Consider the following 15,120-nt stretch of genomic DNA (forward strand, 5'->3'; position numbering starts at 1 on the left):
ATTTGCGTTTTTCCTCTTTTGGGCGTCTGTGTCTGTGTCATGGTTTAACCCCAGCCAGCAACTAAGCACCATGCAGCCACTCAGTCACTTCCCCCCCACCCAGTGGGATGGGGGAGAGAATCGGAAAAAGAAGTAAAACTCATGGATTCAGATAAGAACAGTTTAATAAAACAGAAAGGAAGAAAATAATAATGATGATAATAATAAAATGACAGTAATAACAAAAGGATTGACATATACAAAACAAGTGATGCACAACGCAATTACTCGCCAACCGATGCCCGGTTAGTTCCCAAGCAGCGATCCCCACCCCAGGCCAACTCCCCCCAGTTTATATACTGGGCATGACATCACATGGTACGGAATACTCCATTGGCCAATTTGGGTCAGCTGTCCTGGCTGTGTCCCCTCCCAACCCCTTGTGCCCCTCCAGCCTTCTTGCTTGGCTGGGCATGAGAAGCTGAAAAATCCTTGACTTAGTATAAACACTACTCAGCAACAACTGAAAGCATCAGCATGTTATCAACATTCTTCTCGTACTAGATCCAAAACATAACACTATACCAGCTACTAGAAAGAAAATTAACTCTATTCCAACTGAAACCAGGACAATCTGGTAGCTGAAAATCCATTGAGCCCTGCATCGCAGCAGGTACAGCTACAGTAGTCCCTACAACAAATGCCTCCTGCCTCTTGACTTGGGCACCTTTCTGCAGCTGCAGACAGACATGCCTCTCTGTGAGTCTTGATACATGGAAAGTTGGGTATAACAGAGTAATATTCAGTGGAGGAGAAGTTATTTATCTCAGTGAGTTCTATAACCACTTTTATCTCGGTGAGTTCTATAACCACTGAACTTGTCAAGAGGAGAGGGGTAGGTCATCTGCCTCCATTTTGTGATGCAAGCCTTTAGGCATGCTCTGAAAATATGTACAAGAGCAAACCTTGAAGGCAAGACAGATGGAGAAATGAGTCTGAAAAGCATCACATTTTCTACTCAAAGCTAAAAGGGAATGCATCTTTATTTGAGTGATTGTTCCTCTTAGTTCTCTGCAAAGAGTCTACTGTATAGATATCCACACAATTCAGTAAACTGAGGCCCCCAGTCAGGCCTGTGATTCTGCCCAGGAAGAATACTTTGCTGCAGTCTTCATTCCCTTTGAAATCAACGTCTGTGCTTTCAAATAGCTGTACTGTCAAAATCTTTGGTTTGGCATCTTAACTGCTGTGCATTCAAAACCTGCACCTTTAATGATGTGCTAATGTGTGATTTTTAAATTAAGTATCTTCTGGTTTTAAAAAGTAAAGAAAAATAAAGGACATAATGGAATGTGATTTATATTTTGTTTAATTAAAAAGTTTCAATGCACAGAATGTTCGGTTGCTCTTGGGCGTGACTCCTCAATGTCACAGACACACATTTGAAAGTCCAATAGAATTACTCTATTTGGCAGGTGAAAGTGTGCCTGCCCTGCAGAGCTCTGCCTCAGCCGTGGGTGACAGCGGGCAGCCCCTTGCAGCAGTGTTCAGGGAAGCAATAGCTTTCTGCACTCATAGACACTTCCACCCGAGTTCACTCACATTTTGGATCTGGTCTTTCTTTTTCAGCAACAATCCCTCTGCGTTAATACGTTTTCCTTCCAGCCTGATGAATATGTAAAATTTCAAGTAATGAATCTCAAACCACTCTTAAGTTCAGCTGACAAGTAAAGGTGAAACTCACTCCAGCTCACAAGGGCTAGAGTAGGCCTCTCTGCTAATTAAATCCCACTTAGACTCTATTTTGTTGGAATAAGTGGGATTTAAGTGGGGCACGGGGTTTGTACTAGGCTACTGCGCAGTGGGCTTACTTCTTCCCAGATACATGCTGGCTCGCTACAGCGGTGACCAAAAGTTACAATAGTTACCACTTCTCATACCTTTCTTAAAGAAAAGGAATACCTGAATTTTAATTGCATTGTCATTTATTCTGGAAGGAATTTGCTGCTTTGTTCTGGAGGGTGCGGTTTAGGTTTTGGGTTGTTTGAGGTTTTTTTACATTCAGTTTTCATTGTCATCTTCAGTGACAGAGAAGCAGCCATTTCTTTATTCTAAAAATATACTAAAAATGGAAAGCTTGCCTGCATAAGGAGACCAGTGGAGGCCCTAAAGCCTAGCAGGTCAATTGTAAACAGAAAATTAACAGTGCTCAGAAAGAGTTTGAAGAGCTCTGTAGAAAAGATGCTCAAACTAATGTTGAAAGCAACTTGAAATACATCGAAAGCAGGAAGCCAGCTAGGGAGTTAGTGGGACCATCCGATAACACAAGTGTTAAAGGGACATTCGGGGATGACAGAGCTATGAAAGGAAAGTTCAGTGAATTATTTGCATTGGCCTTTCCAGTGGAAATGTTGCAGGGGTTCTTGTACCTTGCATGTTCCTTAGCGCAGAGATGTCAGAGAAGCTGGGTGAAGTTGAAGGAAATATACGAGAATGTAAGACCAAATAAGTACGTTAGATGCTTACAGGTATCTAGGGTGGCACTTGTGAGATTCCTGGAGGAACGCAATTGGGAAGTTACAGAACTGCTTGCCATGGTACGTAAGCTGTTGTTTTAAACAGCCACTCTGCCAGAGGACTGGCGGACTGCCGTGTAATTCCTGCCTGTGGAAAAAGGGTTCTTTAGGAGATCCTTTGAACTACAGGCTAGGGAGTCTTGAGTTCCTTTTCGCGTGCTGTAATAGCCAATATAAAAGAATAAGATCCCTGAGCACCTGGATGAGCATGGGTTGTTGGGAGAGAGTCAGCACGGCCTCAGTTGTGTCCTGAGCAAGGAGAATCTAGTGGACATAGAAGTCTCCAACAAGGTTCCACGTTACAGGATATTCAAGAAACTACATTCACACAGGACTACAGGAGCAATCTTTATAAGCTGGTTAAAGGATTGGAAGCAAATGTTCGTCTTTTGGGATGGAGAGGAGTCAGCAGTATGATTCCCCAAGGAATGATGGTGGATTTAGTTTTTTTAACAATTTTCCTCAATGGCATGAGGAAGAGAGTAAAAACTGAGATCTCCAGCTCTGCAGGTGACATTAAGCTCTTCTGGTTAACTAACTGTTGCCTCACTTGGCAAGAAACTCACAAAGCTGAATGATTAAGCACGACATTAGCCAATAAACTTTGATGTGGGTAAATGTAAGGTAGTATAGCTATGGAAAATAGTCTGAACTATTCCTACAAGATACGGAACTTGCAACTGGCAGTCCCAGAGGTCAGTGGTTACTGTAGTCTGAATTTATTAGCTCTATGAGAATAGCAGGAAAAAAAGCCAAAAACTGATGGATGTTGTCAGAAAAGAGGGCATCGTTTTTCCCGGTTTTGGAACTGTGGTGTACCCACAGCTTGAGCGGTGCATTCATTTATAGTTGCTGTGTTCTCATGAACAATGTAGTGGAATTACACTGTAACACATTATAAAAGGCAAATAAATGAGCAAGGGGATAGACCCGGTGGTTTATGAGATGAGACTGAAAAAGTTGATTACTTCAGATTGGAGATGAAGAGGCTGACATGAGCATGGTCAAGGTTTAAAAAATCCTGGAGGTGATGGATAAGCTGCACATGAAGCTCTTGTTCTTGAAATCCTGCAGTACAACAAAGAGGGTGTCCTTGATAAAACTAGTATGGAAATCAGTTTAAGACACATAAAAGTAAGCACTTAAGACAGGTGGTCATGAAGTTCTGAAGCTTGCTTCTAGGGGAGGTAGCAGAAGATTTGAAAAGCAATTAGACAAATTCATGGACAAAAAGTCCATGAATCGATAATAATTAAGGCCTGGAAAGAGACACTGTAGCACAAAAAATTGTGTGGCTTCTGGAGGAGTAAAAGGAGAATGAACAGCAGAAAGTAGCCAGGTGTACACAGTCTCCCTAAACAGCATCTCTTCTCGCCTTTTTCAAACACAGTGATAGATCCTGGGCTCGGGGCATCTAACCTAGTGAGATGGTTTTTATGTTCTTATGTCTAATGAAATGAAATAGTGTCAGTAAGGAAATTCACACAGACGCACACCACATCGTATGCTACAGTAGCATGGAAGAATCCTGTGTTCAGAGAGATGCTGGAAAGGGTATATGTATTTAAGAAAGAAGGCATGGTTGTATATACCCAGCTATTTTAGAACAAAAATTATTACTGTCTTAGTTCTGCACAGGGACAAAGGGGGGCTACGTGTCATGGTAAGTCTAAAACAGCAGCTTCATGGTAATCCCTCAGGGTACATTGTAGAGGTGCATTAGTGTTTCAGGGCTTCATTACACTGGGGAGAAACAGTTCCAAATGCAGCAGCAGGTTCCCCACAAGCATGCACGTCCACTTAGAAACACAGTCACTATTGTCTCTTTTGTGGCTGCTCACAAATGCTGTCAGACAGATTAATAATTTTTAACAGATATGCTGCAAAATAATCACCAATAAATACATATAAGGAAAAATCATGAGCTTCCTAAGTAAATAAGGGCTTTAACTTACATCTATATCAAAGTATTCATTTATTACATTAGGATCTCACATTAGTAACATTTAAAAAATTAGTTTACTGGGTTTATTTTCTTTCTACATTTCAGCAGTCTTCTGTAAGGAAAGTAGATTGGTCTGATTCTCTGGTCTAAGTAGAAGTCTAAAATTTTTCGGATGCCCTAATTCTCAGCACTAATTTGATCCAAAACAGGTTTTCCTGGATTTCAAACAATGAACTTTCAAATACATATCCTCCATGGTAGTGTCATCAAAAATGAAACATATCTTAGGAAAAACAGAAAGGTTTGAAAAAAAAAGTTAAAATAAAAATGAGGAGGCTACTTTTGCCGGTTGTAAGTAATGGTCATGATGAGAAGGGGAATTTCATTAGCTGAAAGTCAAAAGAACTTAAGACTTATAAAATGATGATGAAAATACCAAGTCTCAAAATAAAATAATAGAAGTGAAGGGATTGAGACCATGCCATTCAAGACAGTAAGAGTTTTTTCCATTCACTTGAACAGGAGCAGAATCAATTTCTGAAAACTTCTGTTACCAATTACTTGAAAAAAAATCTATTATTTCCCAGGGTCAAGAAGAATTTACTGTGAATGATATCCCTGAACCTAAAGAAGTGCATGTCATAGCCGTCGCGGTAAACGGTACCGACCCACACAGCACAATGGAGCCTCTTAGTACTGCCACAGGAAAGGAGGACTTGCTTTGCAGTGGGAGCTGCTTCTAATTTTCTGGAAAAAAAAAAAGCTTACTTTGAAGTATCGTAAGCGTGACATTTTTGGCAGGTCACTTGAGGAAGTGCTGGTATGCACTTAAGTGTCTCATGCATCTACTCACTGGTACTCTGTTAGCTTTAATGAGCACATATGTATCTATCAAAATAGACCTTGAACTTGAAAACTTAAGCTAGGCACTTACAGAAACATGTCCTGTCTGCTCTGCCGCTTCTAAACAATCTTTTATCATTGGTAGATGACATAAGTGAGCCTGACACCAAACAGGGGTCAGATACAGTTTCAGGAAACTGTCGTATCCTTCTTCACGTCATTAATAATAGAAGGAGTGTGCACAGCCAGGAAGCAGAAGCTGGGGCTGTTTTCGTTATTAGTCTACAGGACAGAAACATGGACTTCTCCGTTTTGCCAAACAGCAACCATCCTGACAAATTCCTGCAACTGGAGGTGAAGTCTTTAGTGAAAAACTCTGCCTTTCTACAAGCCAGCTTGGCAAAATTTCCAGAGGCAGCTTTACCTGGAGTGCAGCGGTGGCACAACAGGGTCTATTTACAGGTAAGGTCTAAAAGAGGCTGGCATTTTTCCTGATTTCTCTACCTCATTTTTGTGATCAGGAGACAAATGGCATGAGGTTGAGACTCCAGCTGTGGATTCAGCTTCCTGCATCTCTGAATCTGCATCACTAATATCCCTGCAAGTTTTCCCATTGACTTCAGTGAGGATCAGGCTCCAAGAGAAGCGTTACTCTCTTCGGGGCGGTCCGCTGACTTTATTTCAGTACATTAGGCTTTCGACTGCTCATTGTAACATTTTCATAGGATTTCCCAGAAAGTCTACTGATGTCAAATACCGATAAATTGCACTAAAGGGGCAAATGGAATGTGCTCTCTGAAGGAATAAGAAAAAAACTCAGACTTAAATCTGAAAGCCAGGTCATATCCTTCAAACTCGATGAAAAGGCACATTACAGAGAGCATTAGGGACTCTTCCCAGTGTCTTGCAAGCTTATATATGTCTACACAGTTCACCACAGCTTCCTCTTTATTTTGCCTTGTTTTTCTCATTCTACTTTGACCTTCCTGTTATCCTGACAGACAGCTGTTGAAAGTGTGAAACACACTGACGGTATTAATCCAGGTCATTAGATAGAGGTAGCAGCAGTTTCTTGGTAAAAAATGTAAACGTGCTCTGCCTAGTAGAGGCCCTGGAGCCGGCGGCGGCGAAGTTCACGTCTGGATCAGCAGCAGTACAGCTGCATCAGCTCACACCCCTCTGGGCCCCACTTGCTGCTCCACGGTGCTCCTTCCCTGCTGCCTGGGGAGCCCCTCGCCTTTCCCCACCCCTAGCACGAGCAAAAGCTCCAAGGTCTGGTTCTTGTCAGGGGATGGAGACACACACAAGCGGTTGGGGGGTGGGTGTGGAGAAGGGTCTGCATCCTGAGGATCCTTAAGGTGGGGGTCCAATTCCCCCCGGGGAATGAGGAGTGGGAGCCGAAAAAACATCAGCCTGGGGGAGGGGAGGGAAGAGAAAGATCCTTGACGTCTCCCACAGCTACTTCCAGTTTGCACTTCTCCTCTCCCAGACATTTCTTCCCATCAGCTCCCCAAAACCCTTCGCGCCCTCCCAGAGTCCATTCCAGTCCTCACCTGCGTGTGAAAGTCCTCCCGCTCCTGACAGCCGCTTCCATGACCCCCCCTTACCTTCCCTGGCCTCTTCCCCACCCCAGACACCCTTCCCTCTGCCTACCCCAACGCCTCCAGCCGCCTCGGCTCGTATTGTATAATCTTTGCTGGCGATTGCCCAAGGAGAGCTGCGAGGAGGGGACACATGGTCGCCCATCGCAAAGAGCCCTAACCAAGGGAAGGAGCCTGCGGGATCCCAAACAATGGGGTATGGTGCAATGCTGGCCTCGCTCCCCACCCCACCTAAGCCCCTCTTTTGTGCAGGAGGGAGGCAGCCACACACAGAGCCTCCTCCGCAGCAGGGATCCTTCTCCCCATTGTTGTTAAACAGGACGCACTGTCACCGAGCCAGGGCTGCAGAGCTGCGGGAGGATTAAAAACGTGTGGGGAGCCCTGTGCTTTTTCGACTTGTGCTTTGCCCTTCGCCACCAGCAAGGGGGTTTTCCTGGAACTCTGTTCCCAGCCCCGGGATGGCCATTTCAAAGGAAATGTCTGCGCTTGCCATGTCTCCAGAAATGCAGTTTGCTATGCAGTGGTTTATAAATGTTAAACCTAGGGCACAACCTATACTTTTAAGTGTAGTCATTACTGAATTCAAGCTGTCCAGATAAAACTCATTGTGCCTTATCCTCTCTCCCTTACGAGCTCACCTCCTTTCTTCCCTTTTGCTGACAATCTTTCTTCCCTTTTGCTGACAATCAAATAAAGGAAAAAGAACTGATGAGTTCCAGACATTAGAATAAACACGATGGCACGGTGGAGAACTAATGGCGGAGGAGTAACGTGTTTTGCTTTAAGATGAGAGAGCTAATGGGGTTAAGGGTTAGTTAATTCAGAAACAGAAACGAGGCGGGGGGGGTGAGGGAGGAGAATTCATTTCAGAACATATGTGTGTGACCTACAGACTCCCAAAGTCATTAAACCTTGAGAGAAATTAATTTTCTTTTAAGAAACTATTCCTACTCAGGGCTCCCTGTGTAAAGTGACTTCTCAGTGGCGTGTTTGTCGTCTCTTCCAGACCTTTATTATGAGATCACTTAAATTCAAGTGCACTTAAGCGTTTATGTGTTTTCTCCACCTCTAAGTTTTTAAATTTATTTCCATTATAAAAAGCAGCTTGTCATAATGACAGTTCTATTACTGACCAAAAAGTTGCTGCTCTTTCTCCTTACTTTCCTCTTCTGTATCAGGCAAACTGAACAGCTTCCCTACTTAGCGTATATTTTCATCGTCTACTTTGAATAAAACAAAGCATAAAGCAGTCCAGGAATCTTGGCCCTTCCTTGTGAAAAGCAGCGTGAAAAGCACAGACTGTTTCTCCTGCAAATGGCTAGCTACTGACCGCTTTCTGATTGCCCTTAAAATTTCCAGTCCTGCTGGACTCTCTGCCCAGCAATATGTTTTAATGCTCAGCATACACCAGATGATTAATCCCCTATATCTGCTCCTGATAGCCGGGGTGCATTTCTCCCCTGTAGTCTACCTGGTCATTTTCTGCAATTCTCTGACTTCTTTTTCCTTCTTGGATTTCCATTTTTTTCCTATTTCTGGAAGACAGCAGAGAGCATTTGGTCTTTGAACACCATGATACTTCTTCTCACGCTGCTCTTGCGAGGGAATTCACAACTCTGAACAAATTTTGGCCTACAGGTATTACAGCTATCATGCTAACTGCACTCCTAACCCCTCCTGGTCTCTCCTCTGAGCTAACGCCTATGTCCTGCCTTTGCTTGTTTCTCAGTGTACCACAACAACAGATTTTTTTTTACCTGTAAGTTCAGTGCTGGGTTACAGTCGCTTTTTTGTCCCCTGGCTCATGCTTGCGTTACATACTTCCACTCTTTCCCTTATTCTTCCCTAGACATCCGAAACTGGCCACAATAAGAGCCAGCTGCAAGGTTGGCAGGAGCTTTGGTCTGACACCCTACAGAAGTTCTTATGTAATGCGCTCACAACCCTGCAGAACTCCGTTACCAATGACAGATGAAACAGCTTTCTTTAAATAAACAATTCATTACGAGGACAGAAGTACTCTCAGTGCGGCACAGTCAAAATAGTCTGTATGAATGCCTACTCTTCTCTAAACTTTCCTGTCACTTCAGCTTAAGTGTTTACAACCATCTACTGATCTCCTTCCTATCGGCGTTAGGTGGCTTCCCAGGTTGCTTTGTAGTACCTGATGCTGCCTTATGTCTCTGACAAGCAATTCTGATCCCCTTTCATTCCTTCCATAAGAAAACTTGCATTCTCAGGAATCCTTGATATAGTCTGTCTTTCAGGTCTGCTTACCTATCCTCAGTTCCTCCTTGCCTTCCTGATTGCTTTTCCATGGCATCCCCTATGAGATCAGATTTGTTCAGAAAATTGTAAAGAGCTAATAATTATTTATTCTGATAAAGGAGCTTTTTTTATTGCCCAAATGCCTAGCAATACCTACACAGTTGCTACAACAGGGATTCTTGTGTTACTACCTAGGAGTTTTTTGTCTGTCAGACCTTTTGACTATCCTAGAAACAGGTCTCTGCATCAGAAAAATGCCTTTCCAAGTGCTGGGAGAGTCCTCCAGGGTGGGTTACAAGGCTTTTGCGCAACAGTCTTAAACAAATTGCATGCACCTTGCTACCCACTTTCATCACGATCGAGGAGGCTGTTACAAAACAAATCCTGCAGTATCTGGTGGCCCTAAGTTTCTTAAAGACTCCCCTTGATGAAAACTTTCAGGCGTAGCTGCCCATCAACAGCATTTGTCACTTTCATTATCTCCCCCAGCAGCAGCTGGAGACCATGGCTGGCCACGAGACAAGAGGAACTAACTGTCTTTAGAGGGGGGAGTAAAGAACAATTTGGCTTCCAGGAAGCAAATGCCCTTCATTATGTAGGTGTCTCTTTGACCTCTTCTTGCAGGTAGATGGGCTTGAGACCAAGGCCTAACCTTAACTGTTGATGTCCTGGTTTTGGTGGGCGATTACCTCGATGTCTCATGTGACAGACTGAGGAAAGAATGGTTAGACTCTCAGGTTGTTTCAGTGCTAACAACAGTGACAACAGCAGGAACAAAAGGATGAAGTCAAGACAAAAATGAGATAAAAATGTTTCTTAGCATTATAGATTAGTTTATGATTTTTAATTATATATATTGTAATGTACCTATACGCATAATTTGCATAATGAAATAATCAGCAAGAAAAACCTGCGGAGTAAGCACGTTTTGACCCAGGGATGGAACTAACATTGACTCTCTATAGATCTTAGGCTTTTTACAGAATCCTCTTTTTGTACATGCCAGCTCTCTGGGTCTGTCAAAGAGGGACAAACTGTTCTCAGTGAAACCCGAGTTATAAACCGTAACAGCTTTCTTGCTCATGAGCTATATGTAGATCAAACAGTTATGTGTTCACAGAGTTGAGAGTTTTTCATCTTGTTAAAAGAGCATTTCGTCAACACATTTCATCTACAGTTTCTCGGAGTTCTTCATAACTATTGCTGCTTTGAGTATTTGCTGTTCCTTCCTTCCACTCAGTGAATAGTAACATAAATTGCGTCTGATTTGATCTGTTCCACCCTCATTCACACTGGTCTCTTAGACATAGAGTATATCATATAAATTCTGTAACACATACGGATACCTAAATTTACAGTACTTTCCTCTTTCTTTGAACATTTGCTTCATGAATCAGAATCAAAACCATAGAAGTCTCTGAAAACTGTTTTGACTCTTAGAAAACATTCATTTTTTTGCTCGAATTAATACTAGCAGGCGTATTTTTATTATCTAATCTCCTTCTGTTTCTCTGCTTCTATAAATGCATATGTTTCATGCAATGTTCTTCATATTTCTTGGACCTAAACCTTTTTTTTTTTTTTTGGATGTGCTTCAGGCTTCTGTCCTTCCTTTTCCCTAACTAGTCTCTAGGACATATCTACTGCAGAAGTTTCACAACCAAGCATTTGCCTGCACTCAAGTGTGTTCTCCCAATTAGCTTGGCACTTCAATGTCTGTTCTCTAAAACTTCTGCAAACTATCTCCTACCCCAGATTCCAGTCTAGCTGTCATGGTAAAACCCCATTGCCCCTTCCATCCTATTCCTCCTCCACCTCTGCTCCAGGCTACCACATTCTCCTATTCTCATGCCCATGAAAAGGAAGGTATTCCAGATGGAAGGGGCAAAAATTTTGCCACAAAGCACTCTCTTTATGAACAAATTTTGCATTGTGCCATCTGTTCCAAGTTTTGGAGCATTTTATTTAAAACAGCTTTAGAAATTACTGTCAAGTTGCATTCTTTTCACAACATTTTAGCCTAGGGAGACGAAGCGTCCCCTGGTGAGACAGTTTGTGTTCTTCAACAAAATGTTCTCCAAGTTCAACTATCTAGCAAGCCTGAGGGAAGCATCATTTAGGTCAATGACAAATTTTAAGTAAGAAATGAAATGAAATGAAATGAAATGAAATGAAATAATAAAATAAAATAAAATAAAATGCAGTCAGAAAGAAATGACAGTTAAAAACGCCAGCTTAGCTGAAATCTGGCTGGTACAACCGAGAGGGCTTCAGTGCCAGCTCTAACTGCAATGCAAAGAGTAATATTGCCAGGGGATATGTCAAGGCTAAGGAATGATATATGGAAATTATGAACTAATAGAGGGACTGGGAGGGCACTGAGGATCCACCCACCTACTAATGGTAATTATTGATGGGAAACATGCTTAGTCACTTGTGCACGATTTAGTGATAAGAATACCAGCACGATGCTTCCTCCTAGGGTTTTGTAGACAAAAGCTGTTGTTTTCTCTTCTCCACCTTTCCTTTCTGAAGGAAAGCAGTCCTCCCGCTTCCTTCTACACCTGCCTGCCCCAGTACACATGTCTATGCGTGTGCACAGGCACTGAGGCATAAAGTAGGTGATGACATGTAGCAGCTGGCTTCCACTGAAAGTGGATTCACCAGCCCACAAAGGGGGCTGAAAATTACTCAAGCAGAAGAAGCCAACAGTTTGCTATCAGCTTAGGGACCTGCACTGGCTGATGTGGGATCTGAGCAGCGCCCAGAGCCAGTATGCAGGAGGAGGTGGGCTCCCACCAGAAAGATGGAAGGAGAAGCAGGATGTGCCCCTAGCAGGAGCAAGCCCCTTGTCTCAACATAAAGTTCCTAAGGACAAAGGCGCTAACGGGGAAGTGGTGTTTGCTAATAAGGAAAGCGGAATTTGCACTGTGATGGCTCTGCAGAAGCAGTCCTGAGACACAGGAATGGTGTTAGCATGAGGCAAGGGCTCTGCCAGAAGCAGGTCTCTCGGGAAGCTGAGGCATCTCCGGAACCGCAGATCAGTGACAGATTAATTCAAAGTCTCGGGGACCGAAGGTAGTGGTGAACCCAAATGTTGAACAGCTTGGATTGGACAGTCTGATTGCATCCCTCCGTGCAACAACAGATCAGAAAATACGGTAACTACCATCTTACCAGCTCCTGAAGAGGCTCTTAGTGCCATGTTAAGCAGCAGCTTGCGAGTTCTCCAAAAATGTGATCCCACCAGGGTTGTTCGTCCTCCTCCCTTGCCACCCCCCTGGTCTAAAAGGTCAGATTTAATGATTATTGTTGCGGGGAGACTGCTCAGATATTTAGTTACTTTTGAGTTCTGACAGTGCCTGAATTAACGGACTCTCTCTCCGTTGAATGAAGGGCGTCTTTGACGTCCTGACATGGGTCTAGCATTCAGCAGTGCCAGCAGAACCGTGAATCACACCCCTGCTCTCAGAGGTGCAGCTCCAGTCAAGGCAGTCACTTACACACCATCATGCCTGTGCTTCATTCTGCTTTGTCCTCACAGCTCTGCTGCTGCATGATACGCCCGTGGCTTTCATCAGCACTGCATCTTCTACCACAGTGTTCCATAGCACTGTTTTGCTAAAGCAGAGGCTTTCTTTCAGCAGGCATTATGATGTCAGTTCACATTTGCAAAAGAGTTTAATGTTCAGATTGTACCCACATGCTTTCCCCAGAAGGAAGAAATCTGTCCAGAGTGAACAGTCAGACTCCCTTACTGCACTGTAGATGTTTGCCAGAACGAGAAAAATTGTTGCAAGTGTAGTTTAACAATTATTTTGTTGTATTACAAAGGATAATTCTGGAAGGGAGCCTGCATTGTAGGTAAATGAAGATGAAAGCCAACTTCTGATCTAACTTGTGCCTTCCAGAGAGAAAAGAGAAATGTCACTGAGCTGCCAGGCTTAGACTCGAACGGGGTCAGTCAAGAAATGATAGACAAAGCCCTCGGGAAACACATTACACCCATCACCCTGAAATCCACAATCAAAAGCAATCCCTTGTATAGTGATATCCAGGTGGATGATGACTGGGAGGAGAAGAAAAAGAGCCCTTCCTGGACCGTGCAAGACTATGACAGACACTCACTGCACTCTAACTTGGCCAGCCACATAAAGGTAATGAGCCATTATGTTGCATTTGAGCAAAGTGAATTGCTTTGAGCTGTGTGGTGTGTGCATGAACCACTGTGCAGCCCGCTTGGTTGTTTTGGTCGGATTCCAGAAGTAAATATGGACATATCTGCTGCTGCAGACATGAGACTAATATGAGTCTGATCAGGAAAAGTAGTCTACGTATCAGGTTAGACTCCAGGAATTTCAGTTCTGCAGAACGTGACCTCTGTGACTAAAGAAAGTCTTAAACCGCAACACCCCGCAACTCAGCTTCCCTGTTTATATAGGGAAGAACTATAAATGAGGCACTTAAATACTGTATGCCCACTTTAATGATGTTCATAACATTATTCTGTTATCAAATAACACCCATTTTCTCAGCCTCATCCACACTATCTACCTGTGGATTGGCACAAATCACTTTTAGCGTTACTTTTGTGAGTTTTTTACTGCTGTTCCTTTTTTTTTTTCGAAAGGAACTCAGATCTGTGTTTATAAATTGACATGTCTTCTTGAGAAAACAACATGGTTTCTTCTGGTTTTTTTAATCACTCTTCAATGGCTGGTGTTCTACATTTGGTTCCTGGCTGAAAAGTGTGGTTTTAATTTTTCCCAGTGGAACATTTGCAGCATCTGGCAAGCAGCGCAACCTATGTTCAAGTGAAAGTTTCTTGCATTTGTGTTTGTGATGCCTTAAATTCATTAATCACTATCTGATGATAGCCAGAATACTTCTGGCTATGTTCTAATGACTTTATGTGCAAGAGAAAGCAACTGAGTTAATTTTCTGATTTTTGTTTTAGGAAAGTCCTAATGAGCTACAGTTCTGGATGGGGGATATTTATACTCCTGGGTATGATACCTTATTAAAAAAGAAAGAGAGAGAAAAAAAGCGTTCCAAATGTTGCCGAATAATCCTGCTCATGGTACTAGCTGTTTGCGTCCTGATTACCATAGTCACACTCAGCATTTTACTTACTTAGTACAGCCAAATGATGTTGACGGGAATTTTTTCAATAAATATTTTTATTAGGCTATTCCCCTCCCTTGTTTTATTTGAATTCCAATTTTTTGTCACAGTTGGTTTGACATCACTATTTTACAATGTTCCTGTGCAGCATAAAGAATTGATCCTGAAAAGAGACACATACTCTGAGCATGGCAGAATGTCTCCTTATGGGTATAATTAAAAAAGAAAACTATAAATATGCTACTTTTCTTAGTGCCTTCTTCTTTGGACTAGTGATTCGGGTCAGTGTGTGTGGTGTGGTACATACAGTATGTACAGACAACCAGCTGACTGCTCATTCTACTAAACACCTACCGTCCTGTTCATCTTTTTATGGTAGCTATTAGTGGAATATAGAAAAGTACGATAAAGCGGCATTCAAGATATCCCAAAGAATTCTAAAACAAAGATTGACGCATCACTTAGTGACTGAACGCTTTGCTGCAATGATGCAGCACTTAGTGAGAAGCTAGCCTAAATGAATAAATGTTTTCTTATACTTTTTCAGAGGAGAAAAACAAAAGCAGAACTCTGAGCTTCTATCAAAAGAATCCCCTGAGACCTGAGACGGGCTTTCTTTATCCCTGTGTCATGTTCTTTGAACATGTATCATCTCTGTCACCTCAAAAGATGGAGTGCCAGTATGTTTTTCAATCTGACGCGTCAAACTGGAGCAGAGTTGGTGGAGTACTAGAGTATGAACTAGAGTCAGAATACACCTCAAAAAGATTAAAGTTATATAGCC

General features: G+C 42.7%; 1 protein-coding gene across 1 annotated transcript; it reads left to right on the forward strand.

The window, feature by feature from the left end:
- The first annotated feature begins 5,639 nt into the window (after positions 1 to 5,639).
- On the forward strand, positions 5,640 to 14,948 carry MINAR2 (membrane integral NOTCH2 associated receptor 2). The gene is made up of 3 exons (XM_030004962.1): positions 5,640 to 5,805; positions 13,124 to 13,369; positions 14,884 to 14,948. Exons 1-3 carry the CDS (start codon positions 5,641 to 5,643, stop codon positions 14,908 to 14,910), a joined length of 438 nt encoding a protein of 145 aa, XP_029860822.1. The 5' UTR covers position 5,640; the 3' UTR covers positions 14,911 to 14,948.
- Positions 14,949 to 15,120: the final 172 nt, after the last annotated feature.

Source organism: Aquila chrysaetos, chromosome Z (assembly GCF_900496995.4).
Source record: "Aquila chrysaetos chrysaetos chromosome Z, bAquChr1.4, whole genome shotgun sequence".
Lineage (NCBI taxonomy): Eukaryota > Metazoa > Chordata > Aves > Accipitriformes > Accipitridae > Aquila > Aquila chrysaetos.

Excerpts from the sequence above, each read along its gene's own strand:
- MINAR2 (XM_030004962.1), top strand. The coding sequence starts at position 5,641 with ATGGACTTCTCCGTTTTGCCAAACAGCAACCATCCTGACAAATTCCTG. Across the intron at positions 5,806-13,123 it reads ACAACAGGGTCTATTTACAG|AGAGAAAAGAGAAATGTCAC; the intron begins GTAAGGTCTAAA and ends TGTGCCTTCCAG. Across the intron at positions 13,370-14,883 it reads ACTTGGCCAGCCACATAAAG|AGGAGAAAAACAAAAGCAGA; the intron begins GTAATGAGCCAT and ends ATACTTTTTCAG.